Source organism: Leishmania major, chromosome 33, assembly GCF_000002725.2.
Source record: "Leishmania major strain Friedlin complete genome, chromosome 33".
NCBI classification, from domain to species: domain Eukaryota; phylum Euglenozoa; class Kinetoplastea; order Trypanosomatida; family Trypanosomatidae; genus Leishmania; species Leishmania major.
This window is the reverse complement of record NC_007285.2, coordinates 1,099,761-1,123,290: the sequence shown is the minus strand read 5'-3', so window position 1 is coordinate 1,123,290 and position 23,530 is coordinate 1,099,761. Positions and strand designations below refer to the sequence as shown.

The 23,530-nt window shown below is 60.3% G+C and overlaps 5 protein-coding genes across 5 annotated transcripts; all 5 read right to left on the bottom strand.

Annotated features, from left to right (window-relative positions):
• Positions 1-2,374: 2,374 nt before the first annotated feature.
• On the bottom strand, positions 2,375-4,438 carry LMJF_33_2490 (putative recombinase rad51; the record flags this gene model as incomplete). Its single annotated transcript, XM_001685958.1, has 1 exon — positions 2,375-4,438. The coding sequence occupies one exon, from the start codon at positions 4,436-4,438 to the stop codon at positions 2,375-2,377; it is 2,064 nt and encodes a 687-aa protein (XP_001686010.1).
• An 806-nt stretch (positions 4,439-5,244) lies between these two features.
• On the bottom strand, positions 5,245-7,002 carry LMJF_33_2480 (conserved hypothetical protein; the record flags this gene model as incomplete). Its single annotated transcript, XM_001685957.1, has 1 exon — positions 5,245-7,002. The coding sequence occupies one exon, from the start codon at positions 7,000-7,002 to the stop codon at positions 5,245-5,247; it is 1,758 nt and encodes a 585-aa protein (XP_001686009.1).
• A 2,504-nt stretch (positions 7,003-9,506) lies between these two features.
• Positions 9,507-10,706, bottom strand: LMJF_33_2470 (conserved hypothetical protein; the record flags this gene model as incomplete). The annotated part of the gene is made up of 1 exon (XM_001685956.1): positions 9,507-10,706. One exon carries the CDS (start codon positions 10,704-10,706, stop codon positions 9,507-9,509), a length of 1,200 nt encoding a protein of 399 aa, XP_001686008.1.
• A 2,372-nt stretch (positions 10,707-13,078) lies between these two features.
• Positions 13,079-16,234, bottom strand: LMJF_33_2460 (conserved hypothetical protein; the record flags this gene model as incomplete). The annotated part of the gene is made up of 1 exon (XM_001685955.1): positions 13,079-16,234. The coding sequence occupies one exon, from the start codon at positions 16,232-16,234 to the stop codon at positions 13,079-13,081; it is 3,156 nt and encodes a 1,051-aa protein (XP_001686007.1).
• Positions 16,235-16,945: 711 nt separating this feature from the next.
• LMJF_33_2450 (conserved hypothetical protein) lies at positions 16,946-21,874 on the bottom strand (the record flags this gene model as incomplete). Its single annotated transcript, XM_001685954.1, has 1 exon — positions 16,946-21,874. The coding sequence occupies one exon, from the start codon at positions 21,872-21,874 to the stop codon at positions 16,946-16,948; it is 4,929 nt and encodes a 1,642-aa protein (XP_001686006.1).
• Positions 21,875-23,530: the final 1,656 nt, after the last annotated feature.

Here is a 23,530-nt window from a genome sequence, read left to right as displayed (position 1 = left end):
GTGCAGATGGTCAGAGGAATACGGCAAGACCCTTTTCATGCACCCAGCCGCCGTAGCGAGCCAAAGCTGAAGAAAGTGGTCACGGAGGGGAGAGGGGGGGGGGAAGAGAACACCGCACGCACGCACACACGCACCCCCCCGCCCCACGCCGTCCCCAAAACGAAGAGCTGCTATGCATGCACTTCAGGGAAAACAGTACAACAAGGGAGAGGAAGAGTCGGCTCGAGAGGGAGTCGGCGGGCGAAGGCGAGCACCGCGAAGCTGTGTATGTATGAGTGTCTGTGGAAAATGTCCATATCACAGCGCGAGACACAAGCCCCAAAGCACAATCGTAAGGAGCAGTGCATAGATAGAGCTGCCGGCGCACCGATGCACGGTGCAGGCTGCCAGTTTCCCGTGCATGCGTCTGCGTTTTTGTCCGCGCAGCCCAGCCAGACGAAGCAAAGCTGCCGTAGAAGGAGAGGGGTGCAGACGCAGCACGTCTCGACACTCTGGACTCTTCAGACACAACGAAGCAACAACAAAAAAAAACGTGCGGTGAACGCACCGCACTCAAAAACACACACGAAAGCACACGGAAGAGACCATGGCCAGAGGAGAGAGCCAAACGACTTGCGCAACACGACAGAGACCCCCGCCTGGCACAAGAAAACAGCAGGTATACACATATACGTGTACACACATATACACATACTGCAAGAGCCACAAAACACGCCCCTAGCGGGAAAAAGCCAGCATGTGGCGCACATTAGCGGCGGGTGCCGACTGCCTTTCTCTTTCTCCCGTGCTGCGCGCTCTCTCGCGTCCTGCACATCGCCCTGTCGCTGTCACATCCACCCCCTTTTTCCAGCTTTGCGCCGAATGCACTCTGCCCGTGCTCCGCGACTGAAGCGGTGCGCACGAGCCGCCGAGCAACGCAGAAAGGCACCTTTACACGAACAGCAAGAGGAACAGACAGCGAGGGGAAAGGGGAGGGCCTTTTAGGGAGATAAGACGTGCCAAGGCCAGCCCCGCGCTATCAAGCGGTGAGAACAGCGAAATGCTAAACACAATGAAAGGAGAAGGGGAAGAGGGCCTAATGTCTGCGCAGACATGTGCTCTATCCAAGAACTCTCACAACGGGGAGGGGGATGGAGGGACAACCCCCCCTCCCCCTCCTGTGCGCGGTACTGCACGGTCCAATGCACTCCCACCCTCTTATGAGCGTAGGCCATGCAGACAGCCCTCCACACTCGCATACACACTTCCGGTGACGACACGGTCAAGTACCGACGACGTGGGAAGGCCAGAGTGATGTATCGTTACGGGTGTGCCGGCCGCCAGGTCCAAGATTGGCGTTGCGCTGGAGCGACCTGCAGCAGCGAACACACCTGTGCCGTCCGTGCGTTGGGCAAGCTGTCAGCCTGAACTCGACTTCATCAAACTCGCCCCTTGCACTGCCTACAGAGTGGAGGAACCTGTGTGCCACCCCGAGGGGATGCACCGGATGGCGGCCTGCATAGTGGGCGCGACTGTGAGGCGACCCGCGAGGCGGGTGGGTGCGCAGGGTGTGTGGCACGGGCCGTAATCAGATGGCCGAGCCGGCGCATTTGCGGTAGCGCGCGTGCCCACGGCATCCTTCGCACCACGCGGGTGGTGCCTCTGCGGCAGGCCCGGATAAAGTCGCGCTCTATGGCAGAAGGAGTATGTTAAACATCGAAATGCTTTCCAATGGAGAGAGTGCTGGTGAGGCCGTGGCGTAAGATTTGGTCGCTGTGGCGGGCGGCAGTTTTATAGGGAATGTGGTGGTTCGACGGTGCAGTTAGGGAAAGGGGATGACAGAAGGTAAGTCGGAGTGAGAAGAGGGGGCCAATGAGAGAGGGAAGGAGGAGCAAGGGGAGGAGCGAGACGCTGAGCGGAACTGAAAGCTGCATCTTGCAACGAACGCGGTCGTCATGCGCGCGGCGCCGCCGCCGACGTGAAAGCACATCAGGTTGTCTCATTCAGCAGCTTTTTGCTCACCGTAACGCATTGTGCGGTGGGTATCGCTGCCCGCCAGTACAGCCGTGAAGACTCACGCTGTGCCGGCAGCGACGGAGGATGGCGTTACAGAGGCCTCCTCAACGCACAAATAAAAGCGGGCGTGTCAGTGCCTCGTACGCTGATTTTTGTTTGTTTTCCTCCTTTTTGGTTTTCTGCTTGTGTCTCGAGGGGAGCGCACATCTGTAGTAGCACACGTTAACCTGACGTAGCAACTCGGCGCGGGAGGGGGCAGCGAGCGCAAACTTGTGTGTGTGTGTGTGTGTGTGTGAGAGAGAGAGTTACCCTCTCCTTGCGCTCCTCCCCTCCCTCCCCACCCTTCACTTGCTCGAATACGTGGAAGGCGTCATCTTTTCTATTTGTGCGGTTCTCTGCCACGAATAGCCGTCGCAACGCGTTGTGACACCATGTCCCTGCGAGCGTCACGAATCCCCTTCGACGTCACGGCGAAGCACGTCTCCCGCCTCGGCTGGCCGCTGCACTTGAGCACCCGCACCACCCGGTGCTGCACCACTCTGCGCAGAGAGGTCGGCAGCTGCTGCTGCTGTGATGACAGGGAGTAGACAACGTCCTCCGTGCACTCTGTAGCAGCCGACGGCGAGGTGGGTCGATCAGCAAAACTGCAGGCGGGAACGTCGTAGTGATGGAAAGAAAGAAGAAGCCGCGTGGAAAGGCCCTGGCCCCACGCATCACCGAGCGCCGGGACGAGAACGCTCTGCCGACGCTGGCCTGCGTTCTCCTCGCTGTTTGGCGCGGAGCAACCGGATTCCTCTGCTGAGCTACCGTTTGCAGTGCCGTTGGCGGCAGTGCCGTGCAGCACCTTGGTGGTCATATGGTTGGTGACAACGATCGCCAACTGAAATGTGGCTGCCAGTCCCTCCAGCAGCGTACTGCACTGAAACAGCAGCCGCGACCGTCGCCAGAGTCCGTGCTTCGACAAGAGCCTGTTGGGGGACTGCAAAAAGAGGCTGTTGTGCGCAGCACTCCTACCAGTGTCGACGAGAAGATGCATGGCGCTGTCCCCACTGCTACCAGTGCTGCTCATGAGCCCTTCTCTATGGAAGTCCTCTGAGGAGCGGAACGGCAACGCGATCGAGTCTATCAGCACCATCTGCACTGCCGCGCGAGCGCTGTTGACAGAGCTGTCACCCTGCCCTGAAGAACGCGTCGGTGTGTCTGCTGTGCCACTCGTGCCAACACTCTTCGCCTCGGCAGTCCGCTCCTCCTCAAACCACGACGGCAGACTGTGCAGGAGCGCAAGCAGTCCTGCAAGGTCTGTTACTCGGATGTAGTGCACACGCTGCAACACGGACTCCACCGTGAACTCCGCTTGAATGCCTGGTGCGGCACCCAGGTCCGTGCAATGACCGTGTGAACGCGATGCCTTTCGGGAATCCAGCGGGGGCGAGCGGCCTCGCTTTTTAGGCGACTCTTGTGACAGTCGCGCGTCTGATGATGGCGCGACAGTGGTCTCGTGTTGTGGCGGCTGCGGCTGCGTGAGAAGGATGGCGCGCACGAGGGACACCGCCGCCGTGGCCATTTGCTCTAAGCGCTCAGCCACAAAGCTGCCCTCCGTATCAACGAAAAGGCACGCGCCACCCATCCCTCCGAACTCTACTGGCATGGCACAGCTAACTGCTAGCTGCATCAACAGCTGTGTCTTGCCAACGCCAGGGGGCCCACTGATCTCGGTGACGCCGCCAACGGGAACGCCACCTCCAAGTACGCCGTCGAGCTCCCCAGAGAAGGTTGTCACGTGGGTCGAAAAGCCCTGCGCTTGACGGGCCTGGAATTCTGCGTGCATCTCACGCACCGTGCGGCAGCCCGGGATCGCACCAGAGCGCCTGTCACCCCTGTGAGCGCGTTCGCATGTCTCGGGTGCAGAGTCCGCCGACCGGGATAAGCAAACAGGTGCGCGAGGAGGCAAAGATGACATCACATCATGAATGGAATCGCTCCCTTGCGCGCTGGAAGCAGTATCGTTGCCTCCTTTGTGTTCCCCATCTGCTCCTGCGGTGGCACGTGCCGCCATCTCGACAATTTCGCGCATCTCGTCCTCGGTGAGATTCAGGAACCTTGACGCCTCGGTGTCCTTGCGGAGAGTCGATGGCGCCGTCGTCTCGATGCTGCGCGAGACGCTGGCCGGCTCGGCCTGACCACCTAAAGCACCACGGTCATCTCCGCCGGCATCTCTTCTCAGTCGGCGCGGGGCTCGGGGGTCACTCGGGGACATGTGATGCTTCAATGCAGTGCTGAGGTGCCGCAGCGCGGAAGCCGGCTTGCTGTCGCCTTCATCGCCAGCGCGATAGCCCGTCGAAGAGAGAAGGGAGACAACCTCCGAAACGTAGAGGATGCCAGCGTCCTGCAGTTTCGCCTTGGTGGAGGAGGATAGCGACTCGGCGCACTCGATCAGTGCCATGCGGGAGTTGACGGAGGGAAGAAACGAGCCGAGAGAAGAGAGAGAAGAGAAGAGAAAAGAGCCCCTGACACAATGGCGGATCCGTGATAAGCACTCTGTGGAAGGCGACTGGCGCTCCGCACAAGCCGGGCACAGGGCGCTACAAAGTTGTTGAGGGCCTACCCACTCTTGTGCTGTAGCAGGGCCGCTGCCGAGACGGTTGTAAGTGTATTGCCCGAGGAGGAAGAATCGAGAGAGGGCGCGGTTGCACGCATCCCCTCAGGCGAAAATCGGGAGATCCAAAAAGGGGGTTGCACATGAGGCTGCATCGAGGCATCGGTGAAAAGTCGTCACGCTTTCACGTTTGCGCACCATGGCGGAGGAGTCGGTCGCGGATCGCGGACTGTCGCATGAGGTGTTCCCTTTCATCCAAGTACCTGTTCCTCCGAAACGGCATGGTGGTCGGCGAAGGGGGGCGCATGAGGAACACAAAGAGGAACAGCGCATGCGGGTGTGCACTCGAAGAACCTTCTCTGCCGGATAACGGAGGCGACGAGAGTCACGCAGCGGCAACCAGCTGTCCCTGTTTTATGCTTGTTGGCTTTTATCTGTGCTCGGGCTGTCCTGTGCTCACAGTGCGCGGTGCGAGCCAGCCCATGGCACCACCATTCCCTGCTACGTGAGTGCTGGCATCCTCCAAGGCAGACAACGCCGTCTCACTGCCATGAAGGCTGCTGAGTTCGAGTCCCCTGGAAGAGTGCCGCGCGTCGAGGCGCACGCCGCTCTTGGGCACGGAAGCGAGGCCACCCACTTTTTTTAGCGGAGTCCTACGCAAAGGCATGCCTCAGCAGTGCCGGGGGCAGTGGCCAGTCGCCGCCCATGCTCCGCAGGGCGGCCATCTGCAAAGCATCGCAGAGATGCTGCGTGGCATGGAAGAGAGACCATGTGGTTACACAGCTGCCGGGTTGGGTGCGCTCTGCCGTATCATCAGTGGACGCACGGGTCGCCAGCGCGCACGCCAGCCGATGTCGATTAGAGGCGTTCGGGATGCCTGACCCCGCCGCGGCGGCATCGGCGCCGACATCGAACGGTTCCATGGGTCGAAAGGCCTGCCCCAGCCCACGCTCTGTCCATTGCCGTCGCACCACATGTTCTGCCAAAAGGCGAATCAAGAAGCGCAGCAAAACACCTTGTGGGCACAGTGCGGCCAGCGACAAGGTCGAGCAGCCCTGCGCACCACTCTCAGAGCGCCTGCCGTCGCAGCTGCCGAAGCCAGCGCGGTGAAGAAGCTGCTGAACAGCGTTGTAGTCCTCATCGGCTATCAGCTTCGCCGCGAGCAGTACGAATACGGTGGCAGCCTGTAGCACCGGCGACTGCTGCAACGGGTTAGGTTGCTCGGCTGCCTTCGCAGTGGTCAGGGATGAAGGTTCAGTGCCCTCCGTGCTCCCCTCCGCTTCCTCGACGGAAAAAGAACGCTTCGCCGTCTCGAAGACCGAGAGCAAACGTGCCGCGCTTGTGTCATCACGCGCCATCACGCTGTAGCACAGCGCAACAGCGTGTACCCAAAACAGATCGCGCACCCACGGTGCTGAAGAGGTCTCTAGCGAACGCGTGCGGCCTTCGCCCTTCACCGCCGCCGCGTGCGAGTCTGCGTGCGTTGAGGGCACTCCTGCTACAGTGTCGGCGGTGTATCGCGCAGCCGACACACTGCAGCCGAAAAAGGCAGCCACCTCACACGCCTCCTCATCCACTTTAGCGGCGAAGTGCGGTGGCGAATCGGAATCGTCGAGGCGGGCAATCGCGTTGCCTGCTCGACTCTCAGTTGGCTCTTTCGCTGCTGTTGCTTCCACAGTCGCATAGAGGAGTGCTTCTGAAATGGAGCCGCCCATGTTGTAGGCGCTGTGGAAAGCACGGCTGTCCCTCTGTGTGAGATGTGCTTCACCTAGTTCGGGTGCCACGGCTGTGTCAAACGCGTTGCCGAAGAAGAGCTCCGCGGCGACACTGACGCTGCCCGACAGCAGCTCCAGGTCCATCGCGACGCTCGCAAAGCAGAGGGACCACACCCAAACTCGCCGCGCCAGCCAAATCGCCTGCAGGTAGCTCTGCATCGCTTCCGAGCACGGCTCCACGCGCACCGTGCGCGCACGGGAGTTGTGGCTGCACCCCATCACGTCACTCACCCAGGCAGGCAGCGCGGAGGCGGAGGCCTCAGTCGGCAGCGGGGCAGCGGGTCCGGCGAGCGCCCCAGAGAGCCTCGACAGGTGAGCCAGTAACTCCTGCTTCACCGACTTCAGCTGGCTTACCAGGCGCTCTACCGCACTACGAGTGCCATGTGGAACAGTCTCCTCAATGGCGGACTCCACTTGCCAAGAAGATTTGGCCTTTGCATGCGTGTAAGCCTCGCAGAGATCCCGCCACTGCTCTCGTATATCCTCGAAGGAGCGTTGCAGCTCCTGTGTCGTGCGAATGTCCTTCGGGATCGTCCGCGTGTAGGTTCGACGAAGCCAGCACGGGACGTCACCACCAGGACGCTGATTGGCGAAGCGCTTCGTGCGGCTCGCTGCCGATTCGTCTTTTGTGGGCATTCTTCTCCGGCACAATCCTTCCTGCCGTGATAATGAAGGACGGGGGGGGGGGGGGTCGTGCATGTCATCGCCATACAAGACCCATCCATACGAGCGCAGCACGCGCAGCGCACGATGCCCAGAGACGCCCATGAAAGGAGGAGCCGTGACGACAACAAAGCGTTAGCGTGTGGCCAGCCGTGTGGAGAACACAGAGGGATACAGAGCGTAGGCGAGGGCAAGAGGAGAGAACTCCGCATCGACAGCAAAGAGGGGGCGGGGCGACAGAGACGTGCGCCACCGCTCAAAAGCGTCACGGAGACTATCGGTGGCTGGACAGCTAGCCAGTCATGCAACAACACGGCACAGCGGAAACCCGCTAACGTGCATCCCACATCTGCTATGGACGAAGTGGAGGGGCGAGGAGGCGTAACCCCGTCCAAGCCCATGCACACACACACACACACTCAACAACGGCAAAATGACGAAGGTGGGCAATAACGCCGATAAGCAGTCCGCCCATGATGCGCATCCGAGAACCACAAGCAATGGCAACACGCCACGTCAACGAATAGGCCTTCGAGAGACATCGACCAAGCAGCGTCACCAACAACTCGGTCGAGCAAACAAATACCAAACAGAAATGGCTAACACACATGCGCCCAGAGGACAAAAGATCAGCGAGCCCTCTCCAGCGAACATACGGGACACCTCGGCCAAAAACGAAAACGTGGCATCGACGAAGTCGCAGCACCGGCAGCAGCAGAACGACTCATAGAATGTTCGACAGGGTTCATGTGCACCGCTGGCTAGCTGGTCAGCATGCATCCGTGCGTCCGCATGGGAAGCGGTCAATGAGTGCAGACAAGTAAGGCGAACGCGAGAGGGCCAGCGGAGAAGGGCGAAGGGAGCAATCAAGAGACCGCCAAAAATTGCTGCTGAGGCCCCCCTGCAGCTTTTCTCGCATTCGTTTTTTTTTTCTTCCGCCTTGTCGTGCTACTGGCCCCTCCCCCTCCGGGCCCTCCCCCACCACCACATTTGCACACACGCGCGCACAAGCAACGCCAACAGCAACACCGGTAAAGGCGTTTCCAACGCGCTCCCACACACAAACACACACACACACACACACACACACACACACACACACACACCGCGCACGGTCAAACACGAAAACAAAAACAAGAAAACGCTCGCGCATCAAAAACGTCTTTACGTGCATCCCGAAGCCTACAAGGGCGAAAGAAAATGAGGGAGAGACGACAGCGCCCTCGTCCTCTGACAGCATGCGCGTTGTTGCAGCACCGGGCCCGTTTCTCACTCACGATTGCGTCAGTCAGCGGGGCAAAGACGAGCGTTCAATGTCGTACCACACCGGCCTCGGGGGGGGGGGCGGCATCGTGTTGTCCAGCACGCAGCAAGTCGTCCTGCAGCCATCGACACCGCGCTGCCTGGTGCGCACGATATTCTGCTACGTGCGCACCACCAACGAGGCCGAGGTCGCCATCACACCAGTGAGCAGTAGACATGGCCAATGACCTCTGCCCAGCTCTCTATCCATGCGTGCCCGAGTGGAGCACTGCCCATTCGTGGTGCTCTATTTGATCTGTTCGACTGCCCTCGCCCAGCTTCTTACCGGAAGCTGGGTGAAGCGAACCGAATGCCCCAGCAGCGGGAGCAGATTTCAGTGCGCTGTCACCTTGGCTCGCTCGCGTGAGCGCCAAAAAGCACACAAAAGAAAAAGCCGTCGGCCCTGCAAGAAGGGCGGTTTGCGAGGTCACGATGAGATGGCGTGTGAAGGAGCGCATATGTTTGTCTTGCATGGTTCGTGCCGTTGCCATGCGTTCATGCGTGTGCCACCATCGAATGGTAGCCGCAGAAAAAGGAAAGCGAGAGAGGGTGGTGGAAAGGGATGCGAAGGGGGGTGTCCGCAGTCTCCGCCCGCACATGCGAGCCCCACTCGTACGTTGTGTATGTGATAGAAACGACAAAGAAAAAAGGGTGCGTTGGCAAAAAAAAGGAAGCAGACAGAGAGAGAGAGAGCGCAGTGTGGGAGCAAGGCGGTCTTATTGATCCCGACGCCACGGCACCACTCTCGCAGGCCGCCCCCCCCCCCCAAAAAAAAAAGAAGCACATACGCATACACAGAGCCAGAGAAGCCGTCCCTGTTTGTTTGTTTGCTTGTTTTTTTCGTGTACGCCTCCCTCTTTTCTCAAACAAGACTGAGAAAGCACGATTCAACGGCCCCCAGTAAAGAATACTGCCATGGCCTCTCATTTTTTGTTGTTTTAAAGGAGAGCTCCATCATTCTCACACGCAGCAGGGCGAGACCAGAGAAACGAAAGTTGCCACGCTGACGCGGCGGCACACAGCACAAGAGATACGTGCAGCTTTCTTTCTCCCCTCCCCCCTCGCTGCCTTCGCTCTGCTGCGGTTGTTGTTAACGAGAGTTCGTCTCCCCTGCCGTCCATGTCATCGGCTCCGCCATGGCGCGTCGAAGAGACGGGTCAAAGGCGGCCGCTTATTCAGCAGCGCACGGCGGAGCTCCCGAGCAACAGGCTCATCGGCGAGACACGCGCGCAGGCGGAGCGCAGCTGATTCAGTAACGTTTCCATGTCACCCTTCTGCAGCAGGGACACGGCGCGCACGTACCAGAGGCCCATGACCACACTCGACACGACAGCGCTCGCACGGTTCACATCCAGCGAGTGATTTGAAAGTGCCAGCCAGGTGTTCTGCCCATGCCTACCATGCGGGTTACTACTGCTGTCTGCCATGACTCGCCTGATAAGGAGGCGACAGGCCCAACGGACGCAGCGGTAGATCACGTAGGTCGTGCCAGCGCAAATCCCGAACGCCTCCCTGACCGGGTCGATCGAGTCTTGCAGGTCTGCCTCGCATCCCTGCCAAGTTACGCAGTGATAAATGCTCGGTAGCGTGTGCAACGCACAAACTCCCACATTCGACATGAGCTGCATCGTGAAGAGCACGTTGATGTCGCCATTCAGTATAATCCTCACCCCCGCCTGCTCCTTGAGCGCCTTGAATGGCGAGTTGTCCTTGGACTGCTTCGGTGCCGTGACAAGGGCGACGGACAAAGCGGATGAAAGCACCTGCGCGCTCACCACATAACTGATCATGCCGCGCGTGAGGTACAGCGGAAGGCAAAGGCCTGTCATGGTGCAGCCCGTAAGCAGCACTAAAACGATGAGGGTGTCTTGCGCAACCCAGCCGATAGGCCCCAGCGCGTACCCCACAGATACCAGCGACGTGAAGAAACATAGAAGTCGGCACCCACGGAGCATCAGTCGCTTGGGGATCCCGAGCAGCAGCACCGCCGGCACCACGGCTGTGGTAACGGGTATGGCAATGGGAACGCGTGGTACGCAGCGGAAGGTAGCGACGCCACTTACCAATGCAAGCATGCCAGACGCGGCGAGACTGTAAGTTGCCGTCAAGTGAGACCGGGCCAGGGCAAAGCGCTTCGCATCGCCCACCGGTTGCGTTCGACTCTTGATGGCCTCCACGGCAGACTCCAAGGGATGGTTAAGGGCCACCGGCAAGATTCGGGCGATGAGACCAATTTTGTAAAAGGTAACCACCACATAGCCACCGAGAATGGCTAGCGAGCCGTAGCGCAGAGCGCGAACGTTCCGCGCCGCCGCAGACGATAGCGCCGTGCCGCCACCGCTGGTCGGAACCGCTTCTGCACTCTTTACACTCATGCCTGCGCACCGAGGAGGGCCTGGTATACTTGTCAGCAACCGGTTTGGTAAAAGGCTCGTCCAAGAAGAGGCCCAAAGATGCAGTGCTGAGAAGGGTTCAGCACAGCGCGCGGCAGCGAGCGAAGGCGCGTGCGAGGTTGGATGACGGTTGAGTACGAGCCTTTGTTCGTCTGTCAAGACGTCGAATACAAGCTAACAAGGTATACGTGGCCTGCGACGGCGTGTAGTGTTGATTAGAATGACCGTGTCTGCCAAAAAGTCGGTGGCCAGTTTGTGTAGCAAACCACCTTTTACAAAAAAAAAAGGAAAGCGGCGCACACGAGAAACTGTGATGAAGCAGATTCATGCATACCGTCTCTCGCGACTCGATCTATCCTCGGGGGGGGAGAGAGAAGGACGATCAAGTCCGCGAGCCTGTCCTTCGCAAAACTCGCGGCAAACGTACAGGGCGCCCAGAGACTGAAAGGGAGCCGACAATCGCGCGTGAAATGAATGGAAACGTGGCGCGCGAGTGTTTCTTTGTAGCATGCCGTTCGGCAGCAGGAAGCAATGCACAGTGTGGAGTGGGTCGATCAGCAAATGTATCGCGAAGGTTGAGAAGCACATGGAAAGTGGCGATCGCGATGAGCTGGCAGACCCTCTCGTCTCTACTGCTGCCGGCCTCGCCCACGCCCTCCCCCCCCCACCTCACCCTACACCGCATCCCACATACTGTATTCGGTGCAGCGATGCGCAACATTCAGCGAGACGGTACACGCGTGCCTCTGGGGTCGCTGCATTTTAGTTTTGAAGAATGTTCAGCCATCTCGGCGCTGCGAAAATGCGGAATGTCATCCCGGAGTAATACATGAAATACGCACAAACAAAACAAGGCGGCGAACGGGTGCACAAGCACAAAAAGTGTGTATGATGTCCGTCGGTGGGCAGGGGCGTTCCGCGACCCACATCCTCGCCATCCTCGCACCCTCGTACAGACACCTAACGGGCCATCCAAGAATCGCTTGAGAAGCTCTTCGCTTTTGTGCTGGTTCGCCTGCAGACTGCTGATGCTTGGGTAGACGTACACATGCACGCGCACACACGCCGGAACCGATGACGGCTTGCTGCACTTCATCTCTTCCCCGCCCCTCCTCAACGCAGGCGACGATACAAACGCCCCCTCCTGCTTTGTTGCTTCACCGCCGCCCCGCGACTTCCAGCTGTCCCGAGAGAGCATCAGAAACGCGGCAACAGAGCCGTCGGCCAACGCGACTGGTGAGGCACTCGGGGGGGGGGGGGGGAAGGACAAGTGGAGGGATGATAGGGGATGGAGGATGAGCAAGAACAGAACGAAAAAAGAAACGAATGCATCCAACGGTACAAGCACGAGCGCAGCGCCACCGGTACACATACCATCACATCGCACAACAGAGAAGAGTGAGCCACGGGGGAGAGAGAAAAGAAGGGAGAAACATGTAGACAAGGGAGCGGAGAGGAATCGAACGTCACTCGAGAGACACACACACACACATATGTATGTATATACATGCATAGGTGTGTGTGTATATGTGTGTGCGTGTGTGTGGGGGTGGGGGGTGTGGGGGGGGGGGGGGGTCAGTGCATCGTACAAAACCAGCGGCCACACCCCCTCCGCCCCGCAGAAACGAGAGAGAGAAGAGAGTCGTACAAAGACGAAGACAACAGAAATGATAAAGACACGGCAAAGCAAACACAGATAACATGATGAGCTACTCTACTACAACGAAGACATCAACAACGGCAGCGGCACAGTGCACGACAGAGAAAGAGCGGTGGGGGAGGGAGGGACTAGCAGTCGTGGTGGTCGCTGTGTGCAGAGCGTACGCGTAAGAGCACACAAAAACGTGTGAGAGAAGGAGACTGTGTGCCAGAGGCGACGGAAATCAGAAAGCAGCAGTAGCAGCTGGATCGACCCGTGTGTGCGTGTGCAAGAATGCAAGAGGAAAAGGGTCACGCCATCACACTGCACCTCACTTTATCCCCGCATCGCCATCTAGGCAGTTATGATACCTCCTTTCCTTCATATGTTGACACCTGCACTCTCCCGACCCTCCCCACATCGACTCCCCCTTGCAGATGGCTATCGCCGCGGCATCCTCAGCCATGCGTCCTCCACACCGGTTACCATGCACTACCGTTGCTGGTAACCACGGAAACATCCGATCCACCGGCACGTGCACACACACGCGGGGAGAGAGAGAGAGAGAGGCATTCGCCCACCACAAGCCGACTTCCCAATACGATGTAACCCGACAAGAGCGAGAGAAGTACAGAGTACAAGGAGAGAAAAGGACACACGCGAAAGAAAAAAGCAGAGGAACGAGTCCGCATACAGGCTCTTACACGCCTTCTGCTTAGCGTCGGTTGGGCCGCACCGCCGATGGAGACGGCGATGCCGTGTCGATGCGGCCGACCAGTTCGGTCTGGCGACCAGTTAAAGACGCCGGCTCTGGTGCTGCCGCATCACGCTGCGTCCACACCGAGGACTGGGTGTTGGTGCTTGCGTTGTTTGACACACCGCCGACGCTGCTTATGCCGTCGCCGAGCTCCCAAGAAGAAATCCTGTCATCTACGTGACGCAGCAACGGCGAGATGAAGCGCCCCATCGAGGCAGAATTGCGGTTTATGACTGGCTCATGCTGAATACTCATGGCGCGCGTTTTCGCTGGCGCACACGCAATGGGAATCGGGTGCGTGCTCGCATTCGCGAACGCCTTGGGTGTTGCGCCACTCTTGATATCGAAGTTCGCCTGCTCCAGAACCGTGGCAGCGGTCATGTAAAGGTCGTGCAGAGTTGGCGCGCGAGAGGCCATGTCCTCTAAAGCACCACCAACAAGCAGTCCAATGGAGCTAAAGTTGATGGGCTCGGCGTAGGCGGCGTAAGGCGCATCGGTTGGGCGCTTTGGTACCGGCGCCGCCCCAACTTTGGTGTCCATACGCTTCAACTCCATTGCCGCCGGTGGCAGCATGCACAGGTGCGGCACATGGTTCTTGTCAACCACAGAACTCGTGTTGCCGTCATCAAAGGCGACGTAGACCATCTGGGCAAGAGGCGCAACGCTCACCTCCGACAGGCGGCACGCGAAACAGGGAAGAAGGCCCTTCGCCTCTATTTCAAACAGCGCCATCAACACGCGACGCGCGAGGTAGTAGCGAGAGAGGCCACCTCTGCTCGACGGCTGTGCGTCAGACACGGCGGCCAGCGTCGGTGCCACACGCCGACTCGTGTCCGCCGCCGGTGACATGCGAGGTATGCGATAGCGCAACGCCACGGAGACCACACCACTGGCCACGGCAGTGGGCGGCATGCAAATGGCCTCCATGTACAGAAAATGAACGGCGCTCTGCTTGTTACAGGGTATCGGGCCCGTCAACACGCCGTCCGCCGACGTCGGGTGAAACAAGAGACCGCCGCACGACGCAGACGAGGGGTCCGCCTGGAACCATATGGCATCCACCAAAGAGCCCCACCGCTGCTGCTCCACCGGGTTCGTCACGTATGCCACCACCTTAGCGTAGTTGTCCACGTCGTCCGGTATGTGCACCGCAACAGGCACCTCGGCGATGAGGGAGGGTGGCGAGCTGCGGGCAGCACACAGCCGCGCAACCTCTTTCACCACGACGCAGAGAGCCGCGGCTGTGGACTTCATGCAAGAGAAAGCACCCTTGCGGCCCACCACGGCGAGCAGGGCCTCTTCTGCGGTGAGCATACCCTTGGCCACGTCCGCAGCGCTCCAATCACGGCGAAGCATCTTGATGACAGCGTAGCGCACGCACGCGGTCAGCCAGGTGCGCTCGACAGCGTCGTCCTTCTCGGCACCGGTCGCCCGACTCTTGCGCACCGCCTCGTTGGCGTGGATGAGAAGAGAGTAAAAGGCGTTCGCCACCTCGCTATCCGTCTCCTGACACGCAGAGAGAGGCATGGACGCTGGAGAGACAACCATGTGCTCATTCACAGCGTTCGCCGCCGCCGATGCCTTCGAAGGGGCCGCCGCGGAGGGTACAGATGGGAATGAGGGGGCACTGCCACCAGAGTCACCTCCTGAGGGGGCCACGCTGCGGCCAACAGGTTTGCACGTCTCGCTGGCGGGGGGTTTGCCCTTGGTATCTACAGCCTCCCTCGGTGCCTTCTCTCGTGGGCGGTAGTAGCGCATCAGGGACTCTGTCGGCGGCACAAAGTGATTGTGTCTGTCCGCGCCCCTGTATTCGGCGTAAATGCTAAGTGTCGGCCACGCCGTGCCACCGCTGCGCTTCGACAGCGCAGTCATCAGCTGATCGTGAGAGTCGTACCCGTACAGCTTTAGCCACGACTCGTAGTGCTCCATGAACTCGACCGTGAGGCTCATCTGGTGCGCCATGAGACTCATATCGCTTAGCACGCAGCCGTAGACGGCGACCTGAGCCGCACGGGTGCGCTCGCCCTCGGCCGCCGACACCTCAAAACACTCGCCGCGCTGCTGACGCTCGCAGATCGCTTTCATCAGAGCGGTTATCATTTCCTGCTCGGCGGCTACGGCATTGAGAGTCTCCTTGGTAAGACTGGCAGTGTCCATCACACCAATGGCGGGCTCGCTCGGCACGGAAAGCGCATCGCTGTCCTGCAAGTATCCGTGCGCTCGGCTCTGCGAGTTAAACAGCAGACCGCGGCTCCCGCTCTCTGTGCGAGACTGCAGCGCCGCAGCGGATGCGCTGTTGGCCTCGTTGAGCAACAAGGTGTGGTTGAGCAGCAGAATCATGTGCTCCGACTGGTTAAAGAACTCTTGGTACATGTACTTCTCCTCCGGTGTGAGGTAGCAGCTCGTGGCTGCCGTCACCGCAATCGACGGCACGTTCTCCCGGAAAATGCGGCTAACGGATCGCAAACGGCGACGCTCCTGCGCCACTACCGCCCGTCGGTCGCTGTCAAGAATTGAGACGGCGGTGGCGAAAGGATACGCTTGCAGGCACGCATCCATCTCCTCCACCGTCTGCGGTAGGCTTTCGTCGTGGTCGGTGAGAACGTACTCGAGCTGCTCCTTGCAGTTCCAAAGGTGACTGATCGAGTGCGAGAGGATCCAACGGTAGAACCACTGCAGCGACGACACCTCCCACGCAATCTCGGCGTAGGCCTTGCTTTGGCTAAAGAAGTCAAGCACCTGCGAGGCCGACAGTGGCGCACCGCCGCGGCTGTGCCGCTTCTGGTAGCATTGGAAGTCTTCCTGCACCTGTAGCACACGCTGCTTCAGAGAGTCGATTTCGCCCTCGACGTCGTACGGCACCGGCGGTGGCACGTACGACGGCGGCGCCTCCTCGCAAAGGGTGAAGGGGTAGTTGGGAGACTTGAGCACGTTCAAGGTAGGCGCGTCCACGGTGCGGCGCATATCAATGGACGCCAGCGGCTTCCTCGCGCTCCTCACAGAGCGATGGTCCGCCTTGTCTTCAACGATGTAGGCGTCATGCAGTGAGTGGCGAAGTTGCTGCAGCGCCTCCACCTCCCGCTGCAGCTCTTGCGTGTGCGGAACAAGGGACATGTTCTTCTCTGCTTCTCGTTTCGTTCACATGTTCCAGTTTCAACCAGCTTTGTGCTTGGAGAGGATGAAGGGGGGAAGGAGGAGACGCTGTGGAAGGAGAAGGAGGACAGTAGGGGATGGGGGATGGCTGATTACTTGTCTCGGTATAAACTCTTTAGCGATGGAGCGGTACCCATCAGTTTGCTGGTGGGCACGTATGATGAGAGAGAGCGCGTGGGAGGGCACGGCAAACAAGCAGGGTGCGTGATTAGGAAAAGTAGGAGGCGTTTATCGGAAGAGGAAGTGGAGACCGACAGGAGTGCGCACGTGGCAAAAGCAGATGTGAGTTGTGGAGGGAACAGCGTCAGGAAGGAGCGGCGGAGAACGCGGGCACGCCTGCACGGGAAGAAAACATGCTGCTGCCGTCGCACGGGACGTCGGTTGCGCGCGTGACCGTCGGCGTCGAACACAAAAAGCCATTTGGACGCAGCTAACGTCGGTGTGCATACATCACCCTGCCTCAGTGGGTGACTGCCGTTGCCACCCGCAGACAGGATTCGCCGCTACGGCAGGGCCCTCCTGCGTACCCATGCGGGCATGCATGTGCCCGTGCCGGAGTGCGACTCAGTATACGGGCACTTGTGTGGGCGGCACCCGTTACGTGCGTGCCGATAGAGGTGACGGAGAGCCACCGCCTCGGCCCTTTGATCACTTGAGGAAATAACAACAGCTTCAGCCACCTCGACGAAAACCGCCACCGCCACCGCCACCAACACGGCCGCCACCACCGCGCCGTTGACCACCGCCACCGCCACCGCGATTTCGGCCTTGCCCGCTGCGTCCCCCAGCACCGCTGCCGCCGCCACCACGAGCTGGTGGTGCGTGCGCATTCGGACCTCCACCTCCAAGGACAGCGGAACCAGCTTTGACTCTCGGGGCCGGCTGGTTGTGCGATGCCGACAGCTGCATATTCTGTCGCCCACCACCACTACCACGGCCGCGGTTGGCGGCGCAGCCACGCGACGCCGGCAAAGGCTGCGTGCCGGACGTGGATGTCTTCGGTCCAGTGAAGGACGACAGCGCTGAGGTGCCGAGCACACTCGGCGCCGAGGAACCGCCGGCATTACGGCTGCCACCACCGGTGCTATCTTGCCGACGGACAGGAGATGCAATTGGACCAAGAACTGCACCACCGCCGCTATCACCAGTCGCGGGCCCCTGCGATATCGAGCTGCTGCTCCAATTGGAGAGACGCAAATCCTCTGCAGGGCCACCGCTGCCGCTGCTGAGGTTGCTCGTGTTGAGGCTGCCCAAAACCGAGTCGCCGGAGCGTGATGGAGGACCACCGGCACGGCCGCGCGGCGGAGCGCCCGCAGATGGGTGGGCGTACACACTTGTTTCCAAAACACCCGGGTCGTCCCCTCCCGAGGAGCCTGATGGAAAAGGCAACCACTCGAAGGGGTGAAGAGCTGAGAAGAGGGGCCCGCCATCGCTCACAAGACCAGAACCCGTGAGCGGTGCTCCGCCGATGCCGCAGTCGCGGAAAATAGGCTCTTGGTTACCGGCCGGCACCGCACTCGGTGCAGGAAAGAAGCTGCTGTCGGCTGACGGGTTGAACAGCCCACTGTCGCCCCTCTGGTCTTTGAAGGGTGCACAGATAGGAGGCACAGCACTGTTGTCGGTCCTTCCGTCAGTGGGGTGATGCACCGGTGTCGGCTGCAGCGGTGGTGACACTCCTGAGGTGCCGTGTGAAAAGGGCTGCGGAGAGCCCCACAGCGGGTTATCATACCCGACCTGCTGCATCGGAGGACCGCCGCTGTGGCACACGACCCCCTGAAAGACGGCCGAGCTGCTTGACGTCGGTGTCAAGTTGGGCGCTGGCACCACTGAAGTGCCCTGGCTCGGTCCCGGCGCCTGGCGCGTTGATCGGAGCTGCTTTTGGTTCGGCCATGGTGACTGGGGCACCGAGGAATGCGGGTCTCTGCTGTCATGAGAGTGCTGCTGCCGCTGCTGCTGCTTTGCAGGCCCCTTGCTTGCACTCATCTGTGTAGCCGGAGCACGAGCCCCCGGTGCGGAAGGTGTTGTATTAGCTGCGGCGGCGGAACTTACCGCCGCCACCTTTGCAGCCGCAAGCCGCTGTGCCTCCTCCCGCCTCTCCTTTTCGTGCTGCAGCTGCAGCTGCTCTTCCTGAGCGGTGTGCTGCATGCCTTGCAGGTACTGTGTCACACGAGAGCAGTCAACATCGCTGGGGGTATGGGACGGCGCGGCGTTGGTGCTGCCAAAGGCGGTGTTCACGACGTAAACTGGATCAGCAGCACAGGTGGAGCAGTCGCCAGCTCGAGGCTGCAACGCTGGGTAGATAGAGGCCGTGAATTCGTGCAAACCGTGAGGAATGGCTTCGCGCTGCAGCGCGAGTCGAAGCCGTGATGCGTTACAGCTGCCTTCACGAACGACACTGTCAGCGTAGCGCGCCTCCATCGTTTTCAAGAAGGCCCGCGCTGCCTCAGCAGCCTCCTTTCCTCGCGACTCTTCGTTGTCCGCCGCGGAAAAGGCAGCTTTTAGTGGCGCTCCGCTGCCGCCAGCGGCGCTTTGGGCTGTCGAGGTACCCGAGCCCCGCAACACCGATCGAAGTCCCTCACGCAGTAACGTGCGCGCATCACCGGAGTTCGCTCTCCCGCCTGCCGCAGCCGCTGCTTGGTCACTCGCAAAGCAGCGGTGCAGCGAGCGAGCAGCCAGGTGCAAGGCACTCTCTACGGTTCGGTTGAATGAGGTGGCGTTGACGTTGTAAAGAGGGGCACCAACCGTGACCCCAAGCTCCTCCAAAGTCCCTAGCGCTTCCCACTTCGCGGCCTCCATCGCCTTCGCTGCTGCTTTGTTCTTCACGTTGCTGCCATTGCCCTTGTCGCCGGCCGCCGCGGCGGGTTTCTTTTCGGACGCGTCTGTCTCCTCTGCTGTGCACTGCGACGACATTAGTTGACGCTCGAGGGCGCGCAAGTACTGCTCCATCATGCCGTCGGCGCTCTCCGTACGCACTGGGTGCAGCGTCTGCGACGTTAGCCATGTGCGCCATAGGGGGTGGCGCAGGTACTCGCCCGGTCGCGTGCGCTCCCACTCCTCGCTGAGTCGCCACGTCGTGATGAGACGCTCCACTTCAGGAAGCAAAAAGCGTAAGACGAGAAGAGTGCGATTCGAGTTCTTTTCGGAGGCCTCGCAGACGTCGCTCTCACCCTCTGACGGCAAGGGGTCCTGAGGTGGAGCGAGCAGCTCCTCACCGTCGGCGCCCACGCCACCCGCTATCTCGTTTGCGCCGCATTGAGTTCGATCGCCAGACGTCGCCGCGGACGTGGGAGCGTCGTTACTTAGGTCCGCCACCCTCTCTTCGTGTAGTGAGTCCCCATCTTCGCCAACCACCCACGTAAAATCCATGAAGCGCTCCGGTGCTGCGAGGGCCGTTGCGTCGATGGCGTCGGTCAGAAACAGTCGATGCCATGGGCAGTTGCCGTGGTGGCCGCTGTTGGAGATGCCACTGCATTGCTGCGGCTGCTTCGGGGTGTCCTTCTGCAGTGCTAGGCGCTGAGAGAAAGTCATTGTGATAGTGGTGACAGACCGCGTTTCGCTCTGTGCTACCGTCTTGGTTGTCACGGTCGTTGAGGGGAAGACAAAGGCCGCTGCGGCAGCGCCAGCCCCAGCGGTGCCAAGAAGTGTAGTCGCCTCCATCGGCGAGCGTGCGACGCCGCTGCGCATGTGTGTGCTCTGCTCACCGAGTGCTTCCTCACCACCACAGGAAGCATCCTCTGAATCCTCCCTGGTGGGCGTCTCTTCATTGCTGGCGATGTCGCTGCCCAACCCACGGCTCATGTCCACCTCCTCTTCGCTGTGACCGTCCCGGCTGCCTCGGCCGACAGACGAGAACGGCGTAGCGCTCACCGCAGCCTCTTCCTCCCCGTACTCATATGAGTGCGCACACGCCTCACGCTTGTCGCCATCCTCCTTAGCACCGTCACTCTGAGCCGCTGAAGCGTTCACGAGTGCAGCAGCAACAGCGGCAGCCTCGTCCTTGACCTCGCCGGAGTGCCGACTGCGGTCGGCGCTGAGAAGAGCTGCCTCCACCTCCGCAAGGGCACCCAGAACGTCTTCGTTGCCGCCGCCAACGCCATCACCGCTACCGGACTCCACCGAAGCCCCTACCCGGTGTTGCGGTTGCCGCACATCGACCTTTTCGTCAACAAAACTCTGCGTTTCGTCGCGGGACGCTTCTGCAGTTGAGCGGCCAGATGCGCAGGCAGCAGTGCGCAAAGCCTCAGCTGTCCTTGTCGTCGTGATTGTGGTTGTCGTGGTTGTCGTGACAGTCTCGCGCACGGCCACAACAGCAGGGCTGTGGGCGCAGAACTGGCATCGCACATGCCATCCAAGACGCATCATCGCGTCCGCGACAGAAACCATCTCCGACTGCGTCGATGTCTCCTTGTGCACGCGTCTGTTTCCCTCCTCCTCGTCTGCAGAAGATAGAATCGTCGGTGGGCTCTTCCACGGCGGTGCTCCCCAGCGAGAAGGCCGGAAGGTTCCCGCACGAGCGGCATATTCCGCTTGCTCCAAGTCCACCGCGTCCCCGTCGGCGTTCTCTGCCTCCACCGATTGCACGTCACCCGCAGCAGCCACCGTGTACCCGTAGAGTGTCATCAGCAAAGCCATGTACTGCAGCACCACCTCCCCCTTCACGCCACTCTCAGAGCAAGCGGCGCTGCTGCTTGCCTCCGGCCGAGGGCGCTTCTTTGGGGCGAAAAAGAGCTGCAGAATACGATCATTCACGGTGCTTCCCGTGTACCGCAGTCTGGGCACAGCAGTGCCAGCTTCGCAGTCGACCCCGGACGAGGCGGGGTCCAGAACGGCCAGGGTGTCCTCCGTACACTGCCGCACCACACTGGGCGGGGTTCCTCGTGGAAGCAGGCAGCGCGTCCGAGCTGCTGCGCTAGTGGCCGCTTCGGCATCTGGTGGGCGAAGTATCACCGCGGCACAAAAGGCGCGAACCGTCGCGGAGTCCATGATGCACAGCGACGGGCTCCCTAGCAGGAGTTGGCGAGCACAGGGGGCCGTGGCCTCGTCGGTTGCGCTGCCCTGCTCGCCAGTAGCAAGTCGGTCGCGCCAGGCACAGCCCTCTCGGTGAGCACGCGCCAGCAAGCCAGCCATGACCCGATGCTGTCGCTCCAGCTGCGTAGCGTGCACCGGTATCGCGGTGAGGCGCTCGTTCGGGGTCGCTACACCGCTCGGGCCCACATGGAATGGAAGGATACGCGCCAACGTGGCCAGCGCTAGCCGCTCCTCTTCTGTCAGAACGACGGTAGTGTTGCAGCACGGTGCGCACAGCGCCAGGTGCACAGCGGGTGTTTCCGCGGCGTTGGGCGAGGGCGCCGTTGACGTTGTTGCCGGCTTCTTCACTGTGAAGTGGAGAGGACGCAGGTTGGACGCCGCCAGCAGCACCACCGCGTAGTCACTCGACTGCAGCCAGCGGAAGAAGTCGCCGTGTTCATGCCATGCGCTGTACGCATCCCTAAAGGACGAGAAGCGCAGAAATATCTCCGTCGGCCACGGTGTTGTCCCGGCGGCGGCCACGTTCTCCAACGAGGGCGCCGCATCGTGAGCAGCAGCATCCAGTGCAGTCATTATAGCACAAGGGCAAACAAGAACCGAAGCGGTGACGGGCGCAGACGCGAGGCTACTGTGAAGGCCTCGCAGCGCGAGCAGTGGGGCTTCGGGGTCGTTGTCGGGGCAAGGCTTTGTGCGGGCACGTTCGCCCACGCTTTTTTTGGCCACGGGGTGGAGGTTCCGTCTGCGGGGTCGGGTACGTGTTCGTTGATCTATGGGCGAGAGACGAGAGAAGGAAAAGTCGTCACGCATGAGCCTCACGTGCGTGGATGCATGCTGCTGGCACGGGTGAAGGGACAGGGGAGGAGGGGGGGGGGGGAGGTGCGTAGACCGTGCCTCGACGACAGCACGCAAGGAGGGGGAACAAGTACAGAGAGGGTTGCATGACCCGTCTTATGAACCGAAAGAGCGCCACTCCCCGCCCCACCCTACACGTGTTGCCAGCCGTGTAAGCCGCACAGAACAACCAAGCGAGGTTCGGTGGTCGGTCGGTAGATACCTTGATGGGCGCTTGACACCTAACCTGTGTGGGTGTGTCTGTATATGGAAAAACGGCGGCGCACGAGCGGTGTCGTGCCACCTCGCTCCCACCGAATCAGAAGGATTCGGCCTAGTGAGACTCAATTTCGTTTTCCTTTCGAAGGCTTGTATCAGATGCGCATTACACGAAAGCACACACACGCAGATGCACAGACGCCAGCACATACACACAGAGGGAGCGCTGACGGACAGGCACTGACGGGTATGCCCGCCACTCGGTCTATCCGTCGTCGCCCCTGTCGTGATCACCAAGAGTGCGATTACTTTGCATGTTCTGCCACTTTGCCGTCAGCCAAACACACACACACACACACACGTCGGCCACCTGGAGAGGTGAGCGTTCAGCCGCCACTCTGTAGACGAGTGTGTGTGTGTGTGTGTGTGTGTTTGGCTGATATGTGCCGGCCCCGTGCTGTGGACACGTCCCTCGGAACGTTGTCGAGCACGAGCGGGTACAAGAAAAAGGAAATTGGAGAAAGAAGAACACAAACACCGGTACAGTCAATCAGAGACAGAGAGACGGGGGAAACAAAAAAAATACAAAAAGAAAAGAAACAGAGAACGAATGGAAGGAGGTGGACAAGCCACGCAGCGTGTGTCTGTGTGCGTGCGTGTGAGAGGGAGAGAGGGAGACAGCGCATCTATCTACAGGGGAGGGGGTGCTCCTTTCGCTGATAGCCGCCAATGCGATCCTTTCCTCGGCAAGAAGAGAAGGAGACGCGCACCACTGCAACGGCACATCGTAGTGAGCAGGGAGGGGGTGGGTCAAAGCCATCAGCGCAACGCACCCTCGCCCTCCTCCCTCACCACTCCTTCTCCGTTGACCAGGGCCTCCATTCCATTCACGGTACAGCGTAATTGAGAAACGAAAAAAAAAGCAAAGAAAGGAGGCGGGGAGAACAGAGACGCTTGGAGGTGCGCAAGACGATAGGCGTAGCGCAACATACGCACACACAAACCCACATGCGCATGCACATGTACACGAGACATGACGAGGAAAAGGAGAAACCGAGCAACAGGGACGGGGTGACCATTCCTTCGAGGTCACACAACTGGTTATGCATCCTTCGTTCGTAGTGCCGCTACCAGAAGTGGTGGGCATCTCTCCTCCCGTACCTGGAAACGGCGACAACC